The 26,365-nt window shown below is 42.1% G+C and overlaps 2 protein-coding genes across 5 annotated transcripts; one reads left to right on the top strand and one right to left on the bottom strand.

The window, feature by feature from the left end:
- LOC117491025 (kynurenine--oxoglutarate transaminase 3-like) lies at window positions 1-22,260 on the bottom strand. 4 transcript variants are annotated; one of them, XM_034140839.1, is made up of 15 exons: window positions 8,407-8,541; window positions 6,861-6,951; window positions 6,688-6,734; window positions 5,066-5,127; window positions 4,561-4,705; window positions 3,531-3,680; window positions 3,358-3,444; window positions 3,109-3,231; window positions 2,883-3,003; window positions 1,890-1,966; window positions 1,712-1,801; window positions 1,454-1,640; window positions 785-858; window positions 605-691; window positions 1-488 (listed from the first exon to the last, which is right to left on the bottom strand). In XM_034140839.1, the coding sequence occupies exons 1-15, from the start codon at window positions 8,407-8,409 to the stop codon at window positions 432-434; spliced, it is 1,401 nt and encodes a 466-aa protein (XP_033996730.1). In that variant the 5' UTR covers window positions 8,410-8,541; the 3' UTR covers window positions 1-431. The 4 variants fall into 4 exon arrangements, with proteins under 4 accessions (XP_033996730.1, XP_033996733.1, XP_033996732.1 ...); XM_034140842.1 differs by lacking the exons at window positions 6,688-6,734; window positions 8,407-8,541 and adding an exon at window positions 22,220-22,260; XM_034140841.1 differs by lacking the exon at window positions 6,688-6,734 and having other exon boundaries at window positions 8,463-8,547.
- An 814-nt stretch (window positions 22,261-23,074) lies between these two features.
- LOC117490954 lies at window positions 23,075-26,151 on the top strand. Its single transcript, XM_034140738.1, is given in 4 exon segments — window positions 23,075-24,322; window positions 24,412-24,627; window positions 24,776-24,894; window positions 24,896-26,151. Coding segments are annotated over 4 exon segments (2,799 nt in total). The 3' UTR covers window positions 26,112-26,151.
- The last annotated feature ends 214 nt before the right edge of the window (window positions 26,152-26,365 follow it).

Raw genomic sequence — 26,365 nt, 5'->3', positions numbered from 1 at the left:
TATTATTATCACATTGGTTTTTATTCAAAATATTATTCAAAAAACTAAAATATGCATTATTTGTGATTAATTCTGTCAGGGAAGTTTGACAAAGTCCAAGCAGCGCAACCAGTAGCATCCAACTAAGTGCTTTGTAATTAGTGTCTATGTACACATCAAAAAGGCTGAAAACACAATAACTACACAAAATGAACACCTTGCATAAACCGGTTTTCATAACGCAGTCTCACACAGGACCTGCTGTGACTCTGTGAGGATTCTCTCAAACAGTATGTCAACATGTGGAAGAGCATTTAGCTCTTAACTTATGAACTTCAGCTGTTAGTATTTGACTTTTCTAAGTTAACAGTCATATCTCATTCCCTCAGTTTGACCACAGAGTTGTTCCTCCTGCCTGAAATCGAACTGAAGTCTTCAGACAATTCATCATATTAAACTTTCCTCCAGTTTTTCAAGATGGCCTCTGCTGCGTCCAGAGTGCTGTCTTGCTGTTAGGAGAGAGACAGTATGAGCATTCTTCACAAGAGAAACAAACTAAAGTGCACCTCCGCTAAAATGAATAGTTAATGTCCTTTAGGTTTGTATCAGACACGTTTGTATTTACCTTAATGAAGCAAAGGCGAATATATTTCTCAAAGTGCTTCTTGGACTCCTCTCCAACAAACGCTGTGACGGGAATGGCTGCCAGTTTCTATAAGAAATATAATAATTATTAAACAATAAAAAACTATGGGTTAAATGTGATATTGTAGACAGCTGATTGAAAATAACCTAAATCATTTACCTTTTCTTTAATCATCCACTTCACAAATTTGTAGTCGTAGGCTTCATCCTCCTCCATGTGTGACAGGTCCTGATCTGCAATGAGAAGAGACAGTAAAGTCCATCAAACAGCAGGAGTTACTTTATTCACTTCTAATATACAATTATGATCTAAAAGCTATTTGCTATATTTCTGAGGGTCAGTAGTAGTCCACCCTGGAAGAGTTTTATGAATGTCAATCATGGAGTTAGGCTAAACACATTTTTAGAACTAATTTACTGATAACTTTAAGTTGCTTTTTGTTTTTGCACAAATACAAAAAAAGACAGTCTTTTATTTCAATATTCAAATAGTGACTTATTCTCCATAAACGGATCGACTGTGCTGTACATATCCACTAACTCTTCCATCAGAATGTCCATTTGGAGATTTCATTTCTAAATTGAATGCATTTATTTTAATGTATGCATTACCTCTGTGAGCTCTAACTTCATTTGCACTTCTTGAATGAACTGTTCAGTATGAAAATCTGAGATTGTTACCAAGTAAATGTGTGAAGTAGAATGTCTTTGTGCAGTCCAACCACCTGCCTCTTTAGAAATGAGCCACGGAGCAGTATTAGTCCTCACTTGTAGCACGCAGCAGCAGAGTAAATGTAAATGTAAATGTGTCAGTTAAAAAGTAACTCACTAAGAGACGTGACGTCCACCAGCATGAAGTACCCCCCCTCTGGAATGACAGGGGTCATGCCGGCCTCCTGCAGGATGGCAGCCATGCGGTCCCTCTTCAGCTCCAGCTCCTCTGGCAGCGAGGAGAAGTAGCACTCCGGCTGCCCCATCAGCTCCAGGTTCCTCTGGAAGCCCTGAGCCACCGCCTCCTGGGGACAGACAGATACAAGTGTCAGAGTAAATGATTGGTCAGGAACCTGTGTTAGAGCTGCACACTTGCCTGTAGCGGTGTGGGGCAGGTGTACATGGTGTTCTGCATGACGGTCTGGAGATGCTTTATCAAGTGCTCAGGTCCTACAGACCAGCCCAGCTAGGAGACAACAACATCAACGTCATCAAGTGCAACAACTGATTTGTGAATATTCAAAATGGTGTTCTAAATAAACTTTTTTTTTGACCTTCCATCCTGTGACACTGAATGTTTTTCCTGCACTGCCGATAGTGATTGTTCGATCCCACATTCCAGGAAGAGTGGCTGTAGAGACAGAAAACAGGTCATTGACAAATGGGAAAAAGGTCAGAATGACATATCATCTTTTAATGCCATAACTTCATGCAAAAGTATACAATCATACAAGAATATTAGCCTCAAATAAGCGAAAAAAATGTAAGTGCTATATGCAATATTTATATATATATATATTGTATATTTTATTTATTTATTTGGTCCTACTTGTAGTGAGACAGCACTATAAGTTAGTAGCATTGTCTTCAGGCAGCCACTGTTTACTTATGAGAAACTTTGTTTGTCTTGTCTTTGTGATGTATTCTTTTAATTTGTTTGTCTTCATGCATAACACTCAGACGTTTTAGTTGCATTAAACAATTGTCTTTTCAAAAGTTGCACTTACTGAATTTTATGATAAACTGTCTCTTTTTTAATTCTCTGTTGTTAGCTCTATTGCAGCTTGATTTCAACCATATTACATTTTCTTGATTGTTGTCTGGCATTTAATATGGAAAGTGGCTTTCTGGACACAATTAAATGAAAGGGGTGTGCGTCCCCTTGAAGTACTCAAAAGACAATTTAATGCTACTCCTGTGGAACTGGCTGGTTTAACTCGGATCAATTCCATTCATCGTTGCAACTCAAATGTTTCAACAGCCTTTACCCTGGCAGAGGTGCTGGGTAAATGTATTAAGTTACTCCCTGTGTTTGCTAGCTTCATGGTAAATGGCACAACACTTCTCTCTGTTAGCTACTGAGCAACTGGTTAGCTTGTTGCGGTTACCAAGCCTCCCATTACCTTGGTGGAACATTGTTACTGGCAGTCAGCCAAGAGTAGCTGCTTTTTTCAAGGTTTCCATCCCTGTAGCTGTTTGTAAAGGATCTTATATAAGATGGATAACAGTGCTCTACTCTTTTTGTACAGTGGGTGTGTTGAACGTACCAATTTTGACATGTTGATGTCCTTTGTAGATCAGCCACTCATAAACCTCATCACTGAAGCACAGAGTGTCGTGTTTGATACAGAGGTCAGCGATCATCTGCAGCTCCTCTCTGGAGAAGATCTGCAGGGAGACGACAGGAACTACTGAGAGCTTTGTTTTCCCATCATGTTAGCAAGCATTTACATATCTCAGATGAAACAGGTAATGGCTGTGATGTAGACTTACCTTCCCAATGGGATTGTTGGGGGTGTTGATGATGATGGCCTTTGTCTTGGAGTTGAATTTACTGGAGAGCTCGCCTGGATCAAGAAACCAGTCGGCACTTGTTCCTGTCTTCTTCCCGGACTTCTGAAATGTATAAGAAATGTTGTGTCATGGCTCCTATAATGTATTCATATCCTTAAGATATGCAGTAAGTAAAGTAACTACTTTACTACTGTAAAAGTGGAAGATGTATGTTTAGGTTTAACTTACAAGGCGTAGCGGTATTAGCACAGGCTTGCCCCCCGCCATCCGCACCATGGGTACATAACAGTCGAAGAAAGGCTCTATTATGATAACCTCAGGAAAGAAACAGTGTACATAAATATAACAAATTACAGGGAGCATGTTTGTAAATGTTTATGGTTTTAAACACCTGTCCTTACCTCGTCTCCCTCGTCCACCAGCCCCTGCATGGTGCTGAATAAAGAACCGTAACCTCCCACTGTCACCAGGATCTCTTTGAAGGGGTCGATCTGCCGCCCGCAGACCTTCCCATAGACCTGAGACAGAGCTTTCACCAAAGATGGGTGACCCTGGCAAATCAACAAGAGACAAAAGTTTAAGAACAAGCGGGGTTCTGGCAGTAGCAAATACTGTATGTTAGGGAATAGTGTATTGTAAAAAATGTAACATACTTAGGGCTGTACCGAATAGTTAAAAGCTTCAGAGCTTAGTTTATAACGTTAATATTTGATGCCTAAATAAACATTTGAATGCTGCACAGCTTCTTCTTTTTTGATATTCCCATGAATAGTGTGTAAAGACAGTATTGTTGCAGATTAAGATGAAGCTGCACTAACATTAGTAGAATTACAATTGGAATTGGTTTCCGGTACGATTGATTCAGACTTGTGATTTCCAAAGAGTCAAAAAGTCAACATTCATAGAAAATAACGAAATATCCTGCTTCAATCCATATTTGTTAACGCTCAAAACTGTGTGCTCTGCTGTTTGCCACATCTGTACTAACGGGGATGTGCAGCAGCAGTAGAACTGCACCAACAATTACACTTCCATATAATGACAAAGGGTAGTTTTGTTATGGACAGATATTCTGCGCTTAATTGAAAACCTCAACAGAAGTTTCAAATAAAAAAATAATAATAATAAAATGTACAGCCTAATCACTAGATTTATTAAAAAATGACCGCTTAGCACTATCATACCAATAAATGATAGCTACATTGCAGTTGGTTTATAATGCTGTTTTACCGATTGGGATATAAAGCCCCAAATCCCACAGTGTAAAGGCCCTAAGGTTAAACAGAAAGTATTAAACTCTTTCTCCATTATCTCAGCAACACTTTTCCTTTTCAAATGGATTCAAAATAGATAATGATGGGTACTAAAAACATTTTGTGATGGTAGTAGTGGATCATGAGTGAGTGTGTACAGTTAGTGTATAAGTCGTACAAAGCCTCGGGTGTACTGGTTCATCCGGTCCACTGAAGAAGCCTCTGCTAGGGCCTCCTTGACGTAAGAAGGCGGGGGGATATCTGGAAAGCCCTGACCCAGGTTAACAATGGACGGGTCCGCTGCCACTGAAGTGAACGCCACCCTGATCATAAATAAATATAATAAAATAGGCCATTACAAGACATTACACATGTGACTACGGATAAATCAAACTATCCAAAGTATCCCTTTAAAACCCCAGAATGAAAGAGACAAAGTAAATTGGTTATACAAATACATCTGTCATTTAGTAAAAAGTCCCCCTACTTTCTTCACATTTTGTGTAAAATTAGACAGCATAAAGAATATAGGTCTACTGTAACTACAGTAACACCCTCACTGAGAGACTGACTTAGCTCTTGTATACAATCAGAAATCTGTCTGGCTTTAACAGTAATAACAGTATTATATAAAATGTTAACCTGATCAGAAGTCTGAGAGAAATTTTGTATTTTTCACTTACCAGACATTCTTGTCCAGTCCCTCGATTCTTTTGGAGTTCTTGTGCCTTGATGTCATTTTACACTGCAACACAAAACCAACATACATGAATGAATATCTGATTCACTGGCCTTTTACATTTAGCAGTCCCAACTACTTCCTTGCATGTTCAAAAAGCTGTGTGTTGGGACTACAACACATCAGCAGCCAGTGTACATTAACACACCAGAGGCCAGTGTACATTAACAGACCAGAGGCCTGTACTACGAATCCAGTTCAACAGACCCTGGATATGTTTGAGTTACCCGGCTTACCTAATCCAAAACAAGCGCGCTCTCGCTAAACGGTCCTACGACGCTGGTTATCAACTCGGTAACTCAAGCCAGGATTTCTCTGTCCGGCTGAGTGTGCGTTCACAGGAAAGGGGCGGGGTTAGCAACATTTGACCAATCACAAACATGGAGAAGCGTACTGACAGCGCAGCGTCATACTTCCTGAATGAAAAGTGAACTATAATATTAGACATATGAAGAAGTTAAAAATCCATGACTTAAACACTTTATCCAGGATAAAAGCCACATAGCTGCACCTGCAAGGTGAATACAGCTGGTAACAGAAAAAGTGTTTGAATACGTTCATTAACAGTTTTATGATATCACTGCCCCGTCTAAGACACGATCTGACTTTAATTACATTTGACTCGAGTGTTTCGTCAACTTAATGTGTTGCTTAAAATAATACTTCTGCATACAGTATGTGACAAGGGTCCAGCTGCAGCCGCAGCCGGTGGAGGTTGAACCTGTAGGAAGTTGTACTTCCAAATATGGTCAGAAGAGAGCGCGCCCAACACGTGAGACGCTGACGCAAGGATATTTAATGAGACATGGAGGTTTACAGAGAACAGACAACAGACAATATGGCGCACCGAGTACAGGTAATTAACGTCTTGTGGGTTTAGATATAATTACATACTATTTAGTAGTGATGGGCAAAGGAATCTTTGAATGAAGCATCAAACCACTTGGACAATTGTTTCGAAAATAGGTTCATTTCTCGAAGCTTCAGTTACAGCGACCTCTCCTGGCGAAGTGCAAGGCTGCAGTGGGTTTAACGTATCTTTGCCTTGAAAAATATTCGATGCACACACACACTAAGACTGAATATCATGTTCTATTTGCAATTAAAGATTGATAATTGTGTGTATTGGGTTATTGAGAAGAGAGTGGTTGGGTGTGCTTGTGTAATTATGGCAGGGGGTGATTATGTGGGAGGGGGACCCTCAAAGATCTTTATTGAGGTACATTATTCTTTTTATTTTGTATTTTTCTAAAGGCATTTTTTTGGCCGGAGAGGGCCTTTTATCAGTTATAGTATTAAAGTTGAAAAGCGGGCAATGATTAAAAGTTAATCCATTCCAGGATTTGAACCAGTTGCGCGGAGGACATCGCTGCATGCGGGCCGCCGGCTCTATCCACTGGGCTATCTATTCTTTAAACTGCTGAACCTTTTTTTTTTATACTCATAATTGTCTTTTTGTTCACAACTTCTCCACATTTTGAAGTGTTTCCCGAGCCAGAACGACCTATCTTTCTTCCTGGCTTGCTCTATAGAACGATACATTTGACCATTTTAAGCTTGGCCTACCATTTTATTGGAGCGATGAGGAACAGGTTGGGCTTGAAAAGGCCCACCTGTTCAAAGTGGGGAATGACAGAAAAGGTTTCAGAACCACTGCTTTAGAGGCTGATTGGAAATGAGTTAATCACCAACCACAACTAAATGAGTCGTTTGAATTGATAGTTTTAAGGTGGACTTACCTGTGAAGTAGAAAAGCTTCTGCTGCAGTTTAGCGTAGTTGAATAAAATGCAAACCTGGAGCACTTCAGGACGTGTCGAGCAACGCTCATTCTGCACAAAAAAAGAAGGATGAAAATGTAATAACCCAAATGTGTAGTATACACGTTTAATATTGAACCAGGCCTTTGATAAAGAATGGTTTATAGACAATGTTTAGATTTTGTTAATTACGTCATTTGAATAATTGCATACAATATTATTTTAAGTGGGTAAAATGTCATTTTATTTTATTAAACACTAACTTACTCTTTTTTTAAGTGGTAATATGTTATTTTATAGTTGTAATGACTACCTTTATTTTTATAAATGTGTAAAAAAAAGTGTTCTGTTGTTATAATAAATGACTCTCTTAAATTGTATTAAAGTTGTGTTTTGTTCTAATTGTGATGTAATAAAATGTTATATAATGTCATCTTAATTTTTATTTGACAATTGCTCTGCTATAACTGTTAGCTGTTATTGCATGTAAATCTTTTTATTACATTTCAATGTTTTGTCTCGTGGTGTGGGTTTCATATTGTTTAATTGTTTTTCTTTTCAGTTCATTTCCCTGTCTACACGTTCTGCCTCATATGTTCACTGAAGACACTAACCTGTATGAATGTACAGGAGCTCTCTATATTCAGTATAAATAAATACATCTTTGAGTTTTGTAATCAGACAAAATTAATCTGAAAAGATCACTTTGGGCTCCAGCAAATAGGTAGATGGCATATTCCTACGATTTACATGTCATGGAATCCTGCAAAACAAAGACAGCAGATGGCGCCATTGGCTTTTCATAAACCAGCAGGGTGCTCACACAGCTTCAGATGCTTAGGGAGCCCTCAGAAACTACACATGCACACAAAGTCACAGCGATGGCTTATTACTGTTAGAAAATCTATTCTTAAATTAATTCTATATAGAAAAGCAAATTATGCAAATGATGCTAAACTAATTAGAACAAAAACAGAAGGCATTTAGATAAAAAATGTAACAGTAATATTAAATTCAAACAAATACTTGAAATACTATGAAAACAGACATACTGTTTAAAAGTCAAGAGAAAACATCAATACTTTTTTGGGGGGCAAATATATTTCCTCCACCCAAAAAAATAACTGACAGAAAAACGTGTGTCAACTAAAAAAGGGGAATAACCAATGAAAGGAGAGTAATGTTCAAAAATAAAAAATACGGTGGCCGCCATGTCAATGTGGGGGAAACTCTCTGGACTTGTCAACTGATAAAAGAGTGCCAGTAAAACACCTTAGGGGATGGTTTCACCCTGTTATTTATCCTCAGCAGGTTTGTGTTGCTCCACTGAACCACAGGAAGCATGTGTTACCGTGAGCTACAGCCGAATAACACTGACCACCTATTTCTCTAGCTAAGGCTAGCATGCTAGCTAGCTTTAGCTAACAACATTACTGCTAAACGAGCTGACCGTTGTGTTAGCCTTCTCTTGCAATGACACAAGGTAATGGCCGCAACTGCGTTTAGTCCTTATTGAAAAACACGTACCATGTAAGAATACTGGTAGAAGTTAAGGCACCACCAGGTCAGCTCGCACAACTTACTTGTCGGTGCCCTTTAATAGCCTACTGCGGTCAACTCAGCCGTCTGTCGCGTTCGCTTGGTCAAATCAGCAGCTCTTCATTTTTGAGTGCGCGATTAATAGCGCCTTTACGGTAATCGCTGTACAAGAGTAAAATAATGCATGTTTTTTTCTGCTTTATTTGCAATACAAATCATTTGTACCATACGTTCTTAATAAAACTGGCACTGTTTGACTCAGTCCTAGTTTGACTGCTACCAACAATAAAATGAAGTAGGTTTTTTACTGTGTACTTTTTGGATAATAGGCTACTGAGAACAAAATCATGCCACTTCTGCTGTATTTGATGAGAGATAAAATGATTTTAGCCATACATTCTAAATAAAATTGGTACTGTTGGACTCAGTAGGCTACTTGTTACACTACTACCAAAAATACAATGAAGTACTTTTACTGTGTACTTTCTGAGTAATACTCTGTCAAACTCCCTTCCCGAGTACAATAATACATGTTTTCTGCTATTTTTGATGAGATATAAAATGATTTTTTGCCATAAGTTCTTAATAAAATTGGGACTGTTGGACTCAGTACTACTTGGACTACTACCACAAGTACAATCAAGTTCTTTTACTGTGTACTTTTTGAGTAATACTCGGTCAAACTCCTGTCCTGAGTACAATAATTCTTGTATTCTGCTATATTTGATGAGGGATAAAATGATTTGTTGCAATAAGTTCTACATGAAATTGATACTGTTGGAGTCAGTACTACTTGGACTACTCCCACAAATACAATCAAGTATTTTTACTGTGTAATTTTTTTGTATTTTGTAATCCCGTCAAACTCCCCTCCTGAGTACAATAATGCATGTTTTCTGCTATATTTAATAAGCGTTAGAAAAATGTTCTTCACAATACTGATAATGTTAGACAGAGTATTTTAAGAGGATATGGTAGACAGATGACATCAACACTAGATCCACTAGATCAGTACTCCAGCAACAGCATTCGTTACCCCTTGGAAAGTCTTTAGAGACTGGGCTGGATAGCTGTTCACAACCTTCCTTCAGCACAGTGACACACCCCTGCCACTCTTGTTGGCCTCTTATGATGCTGCTAAAGTCCTTCTACTGCACCTTTTTAAGACTCCAATACAGGCATTTTTACTGTATGTGTTTGGAGAAATGACACAATAAATGGCCCAGATTTGTACACATCGAAATCTTGTAGTGCAGGAAGAAATTACACTGGCTAAGCCTGCAGGTGATATAGGCTTTGTTTTGCAATATGTATTCAAAGGTCACTTCTTATTCAGGATAATGATTGACTGTATTGCCAGACCTAGTGTCAATAATCTGCATTGTAAACGTGACACAAGGTGGCGCCATATGCATGTCATTCATGTCAGTGAATGTACTACTTATCTACGAATTTACCCTCTGTACGTGTTAAGTCAATAAAGTTGCCTTGCCTTGAATGAAATTCACGCAACTCTTAATATTAGATACTGTGTTTTTAAGTGGCGATGGAGATTTATTTGTTGATCCTGCTTTAAAGGATATTTTGCCTTTACAAATGGTGCGCTTTATCACTGCCTGGGTTTTGGTTGAAGTGCATCCAAATGCTGCTGCGTTTTCGCGTTTGGCTCATTTTCCATCCGAAAAACACGTCGTCTACCTGTCCTGTACCACTTGTTATGACTTCTCTCTCTCGCGTATTCCATTAAGACCCACCCCATCTCACTCCTCATGCTGAAACCTACCAATCAGAGTAGGGGCGGGTCTTCACAGAATACGTTTGGAGAACAAAATCAAGCTTTTTAAAAGGCGAGTGGATTTTGGCAGGCAGTGAGTGCAGACCAACGATTGAACGATAAAAAGAACGGCTCTCACCAAGTACGACTCGGTTCCCCTCGTTCGTACCAAAGAGCCGTTCAAAAGAATTGGCTCGTTCGCGACCGACAGATCACTAATTCACAGAGCCTGCCGAGGCAAGGCAAGGCAAGGCAAGGCAAGGCAAGGCAAGGCAAGGCAAGTTTATTTATATAGCACCTTTCAACACAAGGTAATTCAAAGTGCTTTACAAAAATGGAAGACATTTTAAAAATGGCATTTAAAATCAGTCATTAAAAAGGAAAGATAATAAAATAAACATTAAAAGAAAAAATACATGGATAAAAGTTAAAAGTTACAGTGCAGTTTAAGATATGAATAGTTCAATTAAAAGCAGCGGCAAAAAGAAAAGTCTTCAGCCTGGATTTAAAAGTAGTAAGAGTTGCAGCGGACCTGCAGGTTTCTGGGAGTTTGTTCCAGATATTCGGAGCATAATAACTGAATGCTGCTTTACCATGTTTAGTTCTGACTCTGGGGACAGAAAGCTGACCAGTCCCTGAAGACCTGAGAGTTCTGGATGGTTCATAATTTAGCAGTAGGTCAGACATGTATTTTGGGCCTAAACCATTCAAAGCTTTATAAACCAGCAACAATATTTTGAAATCTATTCTTTGACACACAGGAAGCCAGTGTAAAGACTTCAGAACAGGAGTGATGTGATCCACTTTCTTAGTGTTAGTGAGGACTCGAGCAGCGGCGTTCTGAATTAGCTGCAGCTTTCTAATAGATTTTTTAGTGAGGCCTGTAAAGACACCATTGCAGTAGTCGAGTCTACTGAAGATAAAAGCATGGACAAGTTTTTCCAAATCCTGCTGTGACATTAGTCCTTTAATCCTAGATATGTTCTTTAGGTGATAGTAGGCTGATTTAGTAACTGTTTTAATGTGACTGTTGAAACTCAGGTCAGAGTCCATGACTACACCTAGATTTCTGGCTTTATCTGTTGTTTTGAACATTGCAGACTGAAGCTCAGCGCTAACTTTTATACGTTCTGCCTTGGCTCCAAAAACCATTACCTCAGTTTTATCTTTGTTTAATTGGAGAAAGTTCTGACACATCCAGTCATTGATTTGTTCAATGCACTTACTCAGTGTTTGAATTGGAGCATAATCTCCTGGTGAAATTGTTACGTAAATTTGTGTGTCATCCGCATAGCTATGGTAACTTATTTTGTTGTTTTTCATTATCTGAGCCAGTGGTAGCATGTAGACGTTAAAGAGAAGAGGCCCCAAGATGGAGCCTTGAGGTACCCCACATGTCATATTTGTCAACTCAGATGTGTATTTACCTATAGAAATAAAGTTTTTTCTGTCCTTTAAGTAGGACTCAAACCAATTTAGAACTGTTGCCGAAAGTCCCACCCAGTTTTCTAGTCGGTCTAGTAATATGTTGTGGTCAACAGTGTCAAATGCAGCACTGAGATCTAATAATACTAACACTGAAGTTCTGCCACTGTCTGTGTTTAAGTGGATGTCATTGAAGACCTTTACAAGAGCAGTCTCAGTGCTGTGGTTTGGACGAAATCCTGACTGGAACACATCCAAACAGTTATTTAAATGCAAGAAGTTACTCAACTGTTGAAATACTACTTTTTCAATGATTTTACCTAGAAATGGCAGGTTTGATATTGGCCTGTAATTGTTCATTACTGAGGCATCTAGATTATTCTTTTTTAAGAGCGGTTTAATGACTGCAGTTTTCAGGGCCTCTGGAAAAATACCTGAGTGAAGAGATGTGTTTACTATATGAAGTAGATCTGAGGCCATGCAAGGAAAAACATCTTTGAAAAATCCTGTTGGAATAATATCAAGGCAGCAGGAGGAGGATTTCAGAAGTTGAATAATGTCCTCTAAGTTTTTACCATTAATCTGATGGAATTGTGTCATGGTGTTTGAATTGATATTAGGTGGACATAGGGACAAAACATTTGCTGTACCTGATGTAGAGGCACTGACTGCTTGTCTAATTTTCTGAATTTTGTCAGTGAAGAAGGAGGCAAAATCATTGCACGCCCTGGTGGATAGAAATTCAGAGGCTACTGACACTGGGGGGTTAGTTAGTCTGTCGACGGTAGCAAACAAGGCACGTGCGTTGTTTTTGTTTTTGGTAATGATGTCAGAGAAGAAAGACTGTCGTGCGTTTTTCAATTCCAAATTATAAAGGCCAAGTCTCTCTTTATAGATTTCAAAGTGAACCTGGAGATTTGTTTTTCGCCACCTACGTTCAGCTTTTCGACACTCTCTTTTTTCTGTTCTCACGGTCATGGCCTTTCTCCATGGAGATATTTTCTTGCTAATCACTTCCTTTACCTTAGTTGGAGCAATGGTATCTATAACATTTTTAATTTTTGAATTAAAATGATCTACTAGCTCATTTACTGAGATGTTAGCAGGGGCAAGTGTGGATGAGAAATTATGAGTAAACATTTCCCTAGTATTTTCAGTTAAATATCGCTTTGTGGTTACCTCTTTCTGAACATTTTTGTGAACAGAAATACAGCTCTCAAAGAAAACACAGGAATGATCAGAGAGTGCAACATCAGTCACCACAACCTTTGAGATATTCAGACCCTTTGAGATAATTAAGTCCAGAGTGTGCCCCTTATTGTGCGTGGGCTCCGCCACATGCTGAGTCAGTCCATAGTTATCAAGAACACAAAACAGTTCTTTAGCCCCTCTGTCCTTGGGGTTGTCAACACGGATGTTAAAATCACCAACAATGACTAAACGGTCAAAGTCAATACACACTATAGACAGCAGTTCAGTAAAATCATCAAAAAAGCTTGCACAGTATTTGGGTGGTCTATAGATATTTAGGAACAGAGCTCGAGAGGAGCATTTCAGCTGAAGGGCCACATATTCAAAAGAAGCAAAGTCCCCATAAGATGTCTTCCTGCATTGAATGGAATCATTGAACAAAATAGCAACTCCACCCCCTTTCTTATGCATTCTTTCCTGACTCATAAAACTAAAGTTGGGAGGGGTTGATTCGATAAGAACAGCTGCACTGTTATTTTGTTCAATCCAAGTTTCCGTTAAAAACATAAAATCGAGATTGTGCTCAGTGATAAAATCATTGATTAAAAATGTTTTTCCTGCCAAAGACCTGATATTTAATAAAGCTAGTTTAAGTTTGTTAAATACACTATCAGTAAAACGATAAACGAGGCGATAAATTACTTTGATTTGTTGTTTAAATAGGGGGCCTACAAAACCCATCAGCCCCAGGGCCTGATGGCAGGTTAAGGCGGCCCTGCATGTGGCAGAGACAAGTGCAAAGCAACAAAGCCTAGGTGTCCAAAATGTGACGGGCGAACATGAATATGGTAGTTGTGCTGCAGGTGCTAAGGTGAAATGTTGTAACTGTGGTGGGGAACATAGTGCTGCGTATCAGGGCTGCCAAGTGCAGAAAAAGGCCAAGGAGGTGCAGAGATACAAAGTACAAAACAAAGTCTCATATGCTGAAGCAACAGAACAGGTATTACAAAACATAACTAGGAAATCCCAAGTAGCAGCAAGTATATTCTCTTCAAAAGATTTTCCCAAACTCCCACAGGCAAAGGAAAGCTCCACAAAGTGTTCACATAAGTGTGTGATAGGAGAGGATGCATTGATTGTTAATAAGTACAAATGTGTGGCCTTTATTGGAAAAGTGGTGAATGTTGCTTTGCAACAAACAAAAAAGAGGTCAAGACTGAAAACAATAGTGGAAGGAGCAGGTGCATTTTTGGGGATAAAGGATATAACCGTTGAAATGCTACATGATATGCTAGCCCCCAATAATGATGATTCACAGATTAGTGAGTAGATTGATGTTTTTTCTCATTCTGCAGTGGAATGCAAGAAGCCTTATTGCAAATGGACAAGAATTCAAGACCTATATATATATCAGTTAAAAGAAAAACCAGATGTTATTTGTATTCAAGAAACATGGCTGAAGACTCATTTGGACTTCATAATTGGGGGACATAGTGCTATAAGACAAGATAGAAATGATGGTCAGGGAGGGGGATGTGCAATCTTTATCAGAGAAATAATGTCTTATAGTAGGCTAACATTTAAGAACAGTCTTGATTTAGAAATAGTGGGTGTAGAGCAGGGGTCTCCAACCTTTTTTAGGATGAGAGCTACTTTCAAAAAATAAAACAAGTCGTGAGCTACTTTTACTTTTACTCCTTGTTTTTGTTTTTTGCTGTGTATATATTTAGCACATTTTAACATTATGATATGCTTACTTTTAAATGTTGTGTGCTGTTTGGGTCTGTGGGACCCGTTTTCAGTGTTTACTAAAAGAAAATGTATTGAATTTAATTATTTTAACCTGCTTTATTTGGGGGGTGGACCTCACATCCTCTAGGGGGGTCCTGGAAGTTGTTGAAGTTAAATGCATCAATCTGGTGCACTTTGAGCACAACATGAATTGATGGATATAGCTCTCAACACTCAGATGAAAGGGAGCTGTATACTTTTCAATAATCCAAACATCTTTAGAATATGATCACAACCAATAACAAATCATTTAAACTTGTTTATTCTTATCTTATGTTACCTAGATAGCATTCTTTCTTTTTATTTATGCATATTTTAATAATCACTCCCCTTTTAAACTGTTTTTTTTTTACTGTCCTATAGCACACATTGGAATGATTTCTTTATTTTGTACAACTATAGGCTATATTAAATAGATAAAGGTGTGCTCTCTCTAGCTCTCTCTCTCTCTGTCTCGCTCGCTCACAGAGGCTGTGTGCTCCTCCGTGGCGATGACGGCTTGCGATAAAAAAGAATAATAAACATAGGCCTATTTGTAAAGTGGGGGGACACAAACGGGATTTCGAAAAGTGTCACGGTTAAACTCCTTATGAAGTGGTGAGATGCCGCTCCACATTGCTTTTCTTCCCGACTGCAACGCTGTTGTGTGAGAGCGTTTCACATGTGTGTATGAGATATTTACATATGTCTGTAAATGATTTTGGTTTCAGTTGTGTGTGTGTGAGCAGGCTCGGATTGGCCATCGGGAGATTCGGGACCTTTCCCGGTGGGCCGCTGCCTTCGGTGGGTCGCTGGCTCTGGCATAGGTGGGCCGTGAACTTTCACAGCGCCGCTGCGCCGGTACCACATCCGCCGTCGCAAACACCCGCCGTTGCGAGCCTCCGGCGCAGCGGCGCTGTGAAAGTTGCGAGTCTCCGGCTGTAACAGTCCACTACCTCACAAGGATTTCCTAAATACCGAGGTCCAAACATGTTAGGGGGATTCGGGGGATACCCCCCGAGATTTTTGGGAGCTTTTTAAGTCCTGTGAGGGGTCACACATTGGATAATATATCGATTTCAAACCATGTCAGTGGGCTGACAATGTCAGCATAAATTATTTTTGAAAGTGTAATACATAAGAATCAGTTGATTGTTACTATTAATGATCTGGACGCAGAAGAGGCTAAAATGATCACAAAACATTGTCAACATTCATTTTCCATGTCTCTCTCCTTTCCATAACCTGCACCCTCTCTTCCATCTTCTTTAGTCTCTCTGTCTTCTTCCTGTTCATTACTCTCTCTGTCCTCTACTCTTTCTCTTTGTTCAATCTCTCCCTCGTTGTTCACTGTTTGCTCCTCCTCACTTGTCGCTCCTGCCAGTGAATTAAAAGCAATTCAGCAATTTAGTTCATTTCACTTGTTTGTTTGCATTATTTTTTTAATTTAAATCTGTTTTGTTTGATTCTCAAAAGAGAACAAAGATGTAAGAAAATTGTGTTTTATACAATTCTATGTTATGACATCATAACTGCAATAGATGTATGTGGTTTTAAAATTATGCCTATTGTCTATTATTGTAAATGAAGACTATTGTTATAGATAAATAGATAGATAAATAGATAGATAAATAGATAGATAGATAGATAGATAGATAGATGGGGTTATTAAGCCTACATTCTTTTGTGTGACTGTACCTGCAGTTCCTCCCTGACTTCCATCACTTTCTCTCTCTCTCTTTCTCTCTGCCTGTCCTGTCTCTTCAGTGTAAAAAGAAAACAATACAATGTTATATCTTAACCTAGGGCTTTTTAAATCTACACTAAAAACACACTTCTTCTCTCTGGCCTTCTAGTTAGAGCGGAGCACGACTCCTGACTTTTCCCTGTGTTTTTTTTTTATCTGTTGTAATTTATTGTCTTTTATTGTGATTGTAGTAATGTGTTTTTATTACATGTAAGGCACTTTGGCTCGACCAAAAATCGCTTTTAAATGTGCTTTATAAATAAAACTTGATTTGATTTGATTTGATCTTCAATGTTTTACTCAAATTGAAATGAAAGAAAACCATTGTGGTGGTAGTGGAATACAGAGCTTCGTGACCGCGGAGCGTGTGAACGTTGTGATCAGCTGTTTTAGCGCAGGGCTGCTGTACAGACCGACGTTAACAGCAGCCCTGTCTGTGCACACGGGGACCGACTCTGTCGTCCGGTGATCTAACCGCCTTCTGGAAAAGCTTCACAAGTACGTCGGTACGCAAATGCGCTTTGTGACACAAGTGACGGTACGCATTTCAGATTGTTGCCGCGCATGCGTACCTGCGTACCAGTTATGTGCACCCCTGTATATAACAGTCGTGACGCACGGCCGGACTTATCTCAGCCAATGACAGCTCTGCATGCATCCCCTGGATATTATTTTATTAACTGCTTTCATCGCGACGCAATGTTTACAGTGAGAACAGCTGTGAGGTCCGTGCAGAAAGCAGAGCAGTGTGTATAATATATATCAAATCAAATCAAATCAAATCAAGGTTTATTTATAGAGCACATTTAAAAGCGATTTTTGGTCGGGCCAAAGTGCTGTACATGTAATAACTACAATCACATAAAAACACATTTCTATAATCACAATAAAAGACAATAAATTACAACAGATATTTAAAAAGAAAACACAGGGAAAAGTCAGGAGTCGTGCTCCGCTCTGACTAAAAGGCCAGGGAGAAGAAGTGTGTCTTAAGAGTAGATTTAAAAACCCCTAGGGTCTGGGCCGACCTCACATGGAGGGGCAGAGTGTTCCAGAGCCTCGGGCCAGCTGCTGCGAAGGCTCGGTGCCCTCGGGTTTTGAGCCTGGTCTTGGGCACTATCAGCAACAGCTGGTCAGCAGACCTTAAAGCTCTTGTTGGGGTGTAGCGCTGGAGGAGTTCAGCTATATAGGCCGGAGCCAGCCCATTTAGTGCTTTAAAAACAAATAAAAGGAGTTTAAAATCAATTCGGAACCGAATTGGAAGCCAGTGCAGTGAGGCCAGAATTGGGGTGATGTGGTCACGCTTTTTGTGGCCAGTGAGTAGACGTGCAGCTGCGTTCTGGACTAGCTGCAGGCGTTTAATTGACGCCTGGTCCATACCCACGTACAGAGCGTTGCAGTAGTCCAACCTCGAGGTAACAAAGGCATTAATAACCCTTTCCAGGTCCTCAAACGATAAAAACGACTTAGTCTTGGCCAATAGTCGTATTTTAAAAAAGCAGGTTTTGACTACGCTGCTGACCTGCTTATCGAATTTAAAAGCGCTATTGAAGGTCACTCCAAGGTTCGTGACAGAGGGGAGGATATTATTTTTGAGGAAGCCCAGAATATCAACCTGGGAGGCTAGAGGTTGGGGTCCAAAAAAGATAACCTCAGTCTTGCTCTCATTGAGGTTGAGGAAATGTTGGCTCAGCCAGGATTTGATCTCTGCTAAGCAGTCCATCAATAGCTGTAATGAGTTAACATTTGAATTGAGTGGCAGATAGATCTGTACATCGTCAGCGTAGCAGTGGAAGGGGATGTTGTGTTTTGTGAGAATTGAACCAAGGGGCAGTATGACAGTACCAAAATCGAGCCTTGGGGAACCCCACAGGTAAGAGGGGCTATGGCTGAGGAGAAGGCACCTAGCTGCACTGAGAAGCTACGGTCTGTCAGGTAGGACCTGAACCATGCAAGGGCAGAGCCTGTGATGCCAACGGACTGTTCAAGCCGTGACAACAGGATGCTATGGTCCACAGTGTCGAAGGCAGCTGTCAGGTCTAACAGCACCAAGACAGCTGGGCTACCTGAGTCGGCGGCTAGGAGCAGATCATTAAAAACTCTTAAAAGGGCTGTTTCAGTACTGTGCATGGGTTTGAAGCCAGACTGAAACTTTTCATGGATTCCATGCGTGGTTAAAAAAGACTGCAGCTGGGCGTAGACTACTCGCTCCAGGGCTTTTGATAAAAAAGGTAGCTGGGAGATGGGCCTAAAATTTGCGAGAATGGAAGGGTTTCTTTTTAAGTAGTGGCTTAACCACGGCATGTTTGAAGGCAGCTGGGACACATCCTGAGTTAAGAGAGGTATTTATAAGTAATAAAATACTTGCTCCAACTGATCCTAAAACATCTCTGAGAAGGCGAGAGGGAATGCTGTCTGAGGTGCAGTTTGTCGGCCGCAGGTGCTTGACTACATCCGAGCGAGAAGAGAGGCTCAAAGTGGTCGAGGACAGCAGGGCACAGAAAAGGAGCAGGATCTGGGGTAGCACTAGTGTGGGCTAGCCTAAGAGCAGATACTTTTTCAATAAAAAATGTAAGAAACTTATCACAGAGAGTAGTCGATGGCACAATTGGAGGAACATCACAGGGATTAATGATCGAGTTGAGGACATTAAAAAGAACTTGAGGTTTATGGCTGTTTTTGGAGATGAACAGAGAAATGTGCTCTGTTTTGGCTGCTTTGACTGCCGTCTGGTAGTCAGAAAGGCAAGCACGAAGGATTTCTAAGGAGACATGGAGTTTATCGTTTATCCATTTTCTCTCTGCACGCCTGCAGGTGCTTCTAAGAGCGCGAGTACAGTCATTGAGCCACGGCTCTGAGAGAACTTTGGTGCGTCTAAGCGTAAAAGGAGCAACAGAATCCAGTATTAGTGTACATGTCGAGTCAAACATGGAGATAAGCTCATCAGCACTAAAAACACAGTTCACCTCTAATTTACAGATAGGAGAAGCATTAAAAACATCAGAAAACTGTGAGGCAGTCAAGGGGTTAATCGAACGCAGACGACGCGCAGGGGCACGTGATTCGACTCCTGCGGAAGGGATCGAGGTTGTAAACAGAACCGGTAAATGGTCTGAGATACGCGTTGCTGCACATATTTCATCCACAGATACAGACAGTCCAAACGATAATACTAAGTCCAAGGTGTGTCCTTTTTCGTGTGTTGGGCCATCCACGGACTGAACGAGACCAAAAGAATCAAGGAGATTTAAAAAGTCCCTAACCAGAGGTTTGGACTCGCAACACACATGGACATTGAAGTCTCCGGAGATCAAAACACGATCATATTTCACCATGATCCCGGACAGAAAGTCAGAAAAGTCATTTATAAAATCCTTATTGCACTTTGGCGGACGATACACGACTGCGCAGTATAGGCGAGGCCGGGTTCAGTTCAAAAAGCTGCAACTCAAAGCTAGCATAGCTAGTTACAGGGTGAAGTAATCGGCATTGGAGGCTAGCTCTAAACACTGATGCTATGCCCCCACCATGGCCGGTGGCACGGGGGGAGCTGAAGAATGTACAGTCAGGAGGAAGAAGTTCAGAGAACGGTGTATACTCGCCAGCGTGGACCCAGGTCTCCGTCAGAAACATAAAATCCAGTTCACGAGAGGTGAAGAAGTCGTTTAGCAGGAACGTTTTGTTTGCTATCGACCTAGCATTTAGCAAAGCCATGCAAAGTTTTCGCTCCGGGCTTGCCGAAGGTGTAGTGCGTCTCAGCTGACGAAGATGTGCGTGTTGAACGCCGCGCGGGCCGGGAGCAGTCAGTCGGGCAGGAGGAGCTGCCAGCGGGCCCAGCAGATTCCCCATCTCCGGAAAAACAGGGCGAATCCATCGATCCCTCACATGGCGTGCAGCGGGAGGGCCATGACATCCGAGGCGTGGATAAGTCCCAGAAGAAGCCGTCAGGTATGCCTTAAGATGGACCAGTGCACCACCACGCTTTCCCCGTCGTCTAAAGCGCTTTCGGCGAGGCAGGATGCAGGGCAACCGGCGCAGGTAGGTGGGAATATGTTTGGGCAGCAATATCAACTCCAGTGAGGGTCTGAGGTGGAGGAGAGCTTGGCAATCGTAAACGAGCAGAGCAGAGACATTCTGACAAACATAAAACAAAAACAGGATAGCTAAAGGTAGAGAGCTGGGAGCGGCGAGCCGACACAGGCGCCATCTTGAATCTAAGTGTAACGTTAGTGTCGGTACCAGAGAGAAGATCCCGGTATATCACTCAGTATAACAGGCCTACTCTCTTTATTTGCTTTAGTTTAGTAGATATCTACAAACAAAGAGTCGATATTTTTCTAAAACCATTTAGTGCTTCACATAATAAAATACACAACGGCTGTAGCCTGATTATATGCTTTAGGAGCTGTAGGTGTGTGTGGTACAGCATACCTGCCAACCCTACCGATATGGGCGGTAGTCTACCGCTTTTGACATGTTTCTACCGCCTACCGACTTAGCTGACTCTCCCTACCGATTTTCAATCTTCCCAAACTATAACAAATAAAAATGACACTACATAGACACTGGACTCGGCTTTTGGCGGACACCGTTTGCAGCGTGTCTGTGATCCCATCATACAAACAGTCCTCTGTGTTTCAGTCGATCGCGAGATGTGTCTAAAAATAGAACGACAATATTCTGTTTTATCGTTAATGTCCTATAACATAATCTTCCTGTGCCAGAATAATGCACTTGAACGCATCAAAGCTTTTTGATTTATCGGGGCGTGGCTGGTAGGCAGTGGGCACTAGTTTGCTGTGCAGTCCGCACACACAAGACCACAATTATGGCAGAAGCAAAAGAGCCCAAAATATATAATTTTCACTCCGAGTGGGGAGGATGATTATTTTTGTATCTATTCCAATTCAAAGTCCATCTGTCTCATCTGCAATGCGAGCGTGGCTTTATCGAAGAAGGGTAATTTAGGAGCGGCATTTCAAAACAGTGCACAAACGCTACGAGACGGAATTCCCTCCTAATTCTGCCCTACGCTCCCAAAAGGTGAGGGACCTGAAAGGACAGCTAAATGCACAGCAGTCAATTTTCACCAGGCCCAACAACAAGAGCAAGGCTGCTACCATAGCATCTTATCGTGTCAGTCACGTTCTTGCAAAACACATGTCTTGTCAAGTCTTTCAAAGACGGCGAAGTTGTGAAAGAAGCATTCCTGGAGGCTGCCGACGCCCTTTTTGGGGACAGTAAAAATAACAGTAGCATTTCAACAGGTTTTTGATATAATAAAAACTCAAGTTAGATACCGTTATTAATCAGCTGTAAGTTTTAGTTTGTTTGAACTTATTCATTATAATTATTGTACAAAATGGTATAAGAATGCAAACTTTAAGATCTGTTCTGTTTAAATTGATTATAGTCTATTATCAATTCAGGTTAAGAAACTAGTGTTGCTTGCATCCTATTTTAAAGGCATTTCTTTTTATACTCTACTAAAATGCAAAAAAAAGAAAAGGGTTTGATTCTATTAATTTTGTCTTTTTTATTGCACTTTGGCAGCAGATTCCTGTGTAGCTTCAGATCTGAGTTGTCTTATTAGTACTAATTTATACTTTTGTAGCAACACTATTTTTATATAATGACAAAGAAAGGGTTCAGTCTTTTCTTTTTTTCCTGTGTCATATGTGGCAGCACTGTTCAATGTTTCTTGAAAACATTACCCACTGTAGTTTGTGACGTGTGAATAAACTCCAACTCTGTATCAACAACACTGTTGTGTAACTTCAGTTAAATACTTGTATGTGTGTAGATTAGAAAGAGGTAAGATAAAGGATCTGCAGTATTTTATGAAGTATTAATCGTACAAAGTCAGTTTTATACAAGTAGAAGTGTGTATTTACCTGGTAGTCGGCTGTCAGTAATGGCTGCGCCTCTCTAGTTGGACTGGTAGATCTCGGCAGACTGGCCACTTTAAAAGTAGCTCTCGGTTCAAAAAAGGTTGGGCACCCCTGATCTATGGAGCTAATTTCCTGCCATAACTCCACAAACAAACTAAACAGGTTTTACTAATGCCTCATGATTCACTAACAAACACAATGTGGTTTGCAAATACAAAACACCATCTACAAACTAATGCATTTAGTTTTGCAAAGAAAAAACGTATCTATCAAATAAACACATACCATTTTTCTAATAAATCATGTTTCAGAGACAAATTCAGCATAGGTTTTACAAGTACACACATTTTTTTTACAACTACAACACTTCTTTTTACAAGTACAAATCTTGTTTTTACAACTACAACACTTTTTTTTTACAGGTACAAAACTTTTTCTTCTCACGGCGGAATATTACTGCCAAAAGTCACGTGACTCACTCACGTGACTTTTGGCAGTAATATTCCGCCGTGGTTGTGCTTGTCACTACCCGATCCGTCCACCTGCCCTGTGCGAGATGGTCCGCCATATTGGACAAATGAAGCTCAGCGCAAGTTCAACCAGGAAGACCGTCTTTACTCATTCACGTATCTCTATTCCCATGTTACTACTCTCTCTCCTCTCAATAAGTGACCGGGGGCGTCACTCTTCAGTTTAACCAATCACTCGCTCTATTCCCAAGAGCCTATCATAGCGTTCTGTCAAACCTTTTAAGTCTGCTCTTCCCCCTCTGACAGCTGTCATTTCAGGTGACTCTACGTAGTTGGTAGTCGCAACAACCTTCTAAGTAAAAAACGCTTCTAAAAAGTAAAACTCAACATGTCCAGTTCGGACTTCTCCGAGAACGATCCCTTTCAGGAGGATCCCGATCCTGGCCCCGACATGCTGGCTGACACAGCTTCGACTTCCTCAAGTTACCGGCGCACGAGCATTTGCTTGCTTGCCCGCAGCGGCGCAGCTTCACGGACAGCAGAGGCAGAGCTCCTCACCTCTCAACTTCAGCAGCAGGGCATCGTACCAGCACCAGGTCTCCCTCTCTCCCAGCTTCGTGAGCTCTCGGACCAAGTCCCACTCGTCGCTCCCCAGCCCATGCCAGCAGCTCCAGCCGGCCTCTCTGACAGACCAGGGCGCGGGCGCGGACGCGGGCGCGGGGGTAAAAGAACAAGAAAGTCGAGCCCTCCAGCAGCTCCTCCCTCAAAGAAGACAACTCCTTCCCAGCCTCGCCCCATCGCTGACCAGCCCGTAAGCACTTTCAACCAGCCATACATGGATAACAGCTTGGCCAACACCCTGCAATCCCTGGCCGATTCCATGCAGAGAATCGACACTCGCCTCCAGTCCCTGGAAAGGGTTTCAGCCGAAGCCTCCACTTCAGCAACCACCAGGGCCGTACTTTCTGCCATGGCGCAGCCAGTGCTCACGCCGGGTCAGGCCCTTTCAGTCCCACACACAGATGTCTCCCCTCATTCTCTGGCTTCTGCCATCCCACCCCCTCCTTCAGGTAGGCCTTACATCCCCCAAGCTGCTAATATTTCCCCCCGGCTCAGGGCAAAAATACTTCAAGGGCAGGATATTAACCTGGTCAGCCTTATCCTACCTTTCCCCGAGTGTGACAAATCCATCGCCACCGGGGGAAACATCACAGCAGTGTTCAAATCATCAGACCCCCGTCTCAACAGAGACCTTTCCATAGGCCAGTTCCTGGTTGCATTCGGCATATATCGTGAAGTAATATGTTCAGTCTACCCGGGAAGGAGGCAAGAACTAGACGCTTATCTGGGTCTGATCGGCGATCTTAATCTCAAATACGGGAAAAGTGTGTTCTACGCTTATCACAAGAGCTTTTCAAGCAAAGCCGCCCTCCACATAGCTCACTCAAACATCCGTCTGGACTGGTCCATGCTGGACACCGAGCTGCTCGTGATGACTACAGGCGGCCACCAAGTCATCTCGTGCAACAGCTGCGGGACCCCGGGCCACCTCTCCCCTTTCTGCCCTTCAGTGCCTCTCTCTGCCTTCAAAGCCCCTTCTGCGTTTCAAGCCCCAAATGACAGACAAGGCCGTCAGGTGCAGCGCTGGCGTGAGATGCAGATCTGCAATAATTTCAATGAGAATGTCTGCACTTACTCAGCCTGTTCTTTTCTCCACATCTGCAGTTTCTGCAAGGACTCGCACCCGAGGTCTGTGTGCCCCAGGCGCGGCGGCCGTCCCAAGATCCCTGCCCTGCTTCAGAAACCTCCTGGCGGGAAAATCTTCTGAACATTCACCCCTCCACTCCAATTAACATAACACACTTAGCAGCCGTCCTATCTACTCACCCAGATCCCATGTTCGTTGACTATCTCCTCTCAGGGCTTTCCCAAGGCTTCAGGGTAGGGGTCCTCTCTTCCCCCACAGTGACCTTCGTTGCAAAAAACCTGCAGTCTGCCCTCAAAGAACCCGCAGTTGTTTCTCAGCTCATAGAGAAAGAACTCAGCAAAGGGTATATCATCGGTCCTTTTCACTCATCTCCATTCTCAGTGTTGCACCAGCCCAATAGGAGTAGCCACTCGCAAATACTCAGAGAAAAAAAGGATCATTTATGATCTGTCTGCACCACGCTCAGGCCCCTTTTCCAGCGTCAATAGCCTCATCCCATCAGCCATTCTCCCTTCACTACGCCTCGGTCGACAACGCTATTAAGTTAATTAAATTCGCCGGCCAAGGAGCCTGGCTCTCCAAAGCAGACATCACCGATGCTTTCAAAATCATTCCCATTCATCCGTCCCAGTGGAACATGTTCGGCATCAGGTGGGAGTCCAAGCTCTACTTCGCCGTCCGCCTCACTTTCGGGTGCAGAAGTAGCCCATGCATCTTCAATTCCTTCTCCGAGGCTCTTTGTTGGATCCTGCTGAACGTTGTCAGAATCCCATCCGTTGTTCACCTGCTGGATGATTTTCTCCTCATAGATCCCCCATGGGACAACTCAGGCGCTTCCCTGCTTAAACTGAAACACTGTTTCCAAGAGCTAGGCGTCCCCCTATCCACGGAGAAAACCATAGGCCCCGACACAAGTTTGGAGTTTCTGGGCATCACTCTCAACTCCATAGAGATGAAAGCGTCTCTCCCCAATGACAAACTGCAGCGCATACGCGACATCACGAAGTCCTACTGTGCGCAACACATCATCACTAAACAGCAGCTGCTCTCCCTCCTCGGGCACCTCAATTTCGCCATGCGCGTCATCCCACAGGGACGCTCATTCATCTCCCGCCTCCTGGACGCAGCATCAGCTGTAAAAAACCTTCACGATCATGTTCCCTTAGATGAAGGATGCCGCTCAGACCTACGCTTCTGGTCCCTCCTGCTCGACCAATGGAACGGTGTCACTTTCTTCTACAATGACATAGTGCACTCCTCAGACTCAATGAGGCTCTTCACGGATGCCGCCCCATCCGCTGGTTTTGGGGGTTTCTTTCAGGGAGAGTGGTTCGCAGGTCCCTGGTCCCTCTCCTTCCCTAATCATGCCACATCCTCTGCCCTGCACGAGATCTACCCAATTGCAGTAGCTTGCTATGTGTGGGGCCACCTCTGGCTCCGGAAACGCATTTCAGTGTTATGCGATAACCAAGCAGTGGTCGGGATCATTAATAAAGCGCGCTCTCCCTGCCCGGACATTATGCCATTCATGAGAAGCGTCACGTGGTCTTCCATCACCCACAACTTCATTATCTCAGCCCGTCATGTTCCCGGCCACCTCAACGTAATCGCTGACTCCCTCTCTCGCTTTCACTTTCAGACATTCCGGAACCTCTGCCCAGAAGCCAGGCTGCAACCTGTCGGGATTCCCCCTCTTCATCTCCTTTCCCTCTTCTAAACACAAGCCCCTTAGTTAGGCACCTCGAGTCCGCCAGGTTTCTCATGAGGAAGGGCTTAGCTGCTTCCACTCTCAAAACGTATGATTTCGCCTGGAGAACCTTCGCCATGTTTTGCTTTTCGTTATGCATCCCCCTCAAACCCGTTCTCATCCACACTGTGTGCGCCTTCATGAGCTACTGCTTCACCGACCGTCACCTTAAACCCCAATACATTCGGGGTTTGGTAGCCAGTTCAACGTCCGATGCTATGATC

The sequence above is a fragment of the Trematomus bernacchii genome, unplaced genomic scaffold, assembly GCF_902827165.1.
Source record: "Trematomus bernacchii unplaced genomic scaffold, fTreBer1.1, whole genome shotgun sequence".
NCBI lineage: Eukaryota > Metazoa > Chordata > Actinopteri > Perciformes > Nototheniidae > Trematomus > Trematomus bernacchii.
The sequence above is the reverse complement of the archived record's forward strand: the minus strand, read 5'-3'. Positions and strand labels throughout refer to the sequence as shown.

Excerpts from the sequence above, each read along its gene's own strand:
- LOC117491025 (XM_034140839.1), bottom strand. Across the intron at positions 3,445-3,530 it reads TGGTGGACGAGGGAGACGAG|GTTATCATAATAGAGCCTTT; the intron begins GTAAGGACAGGT and ends TTCTTTCCTGAG. Across the intron at positions 489-604 it reads TTCGCCTTTGCTTCATTAAG|CAAGACAGCACTCTGGACGC; the intron begins GTAAATACAAAC and ends CTCTCCTAACAG.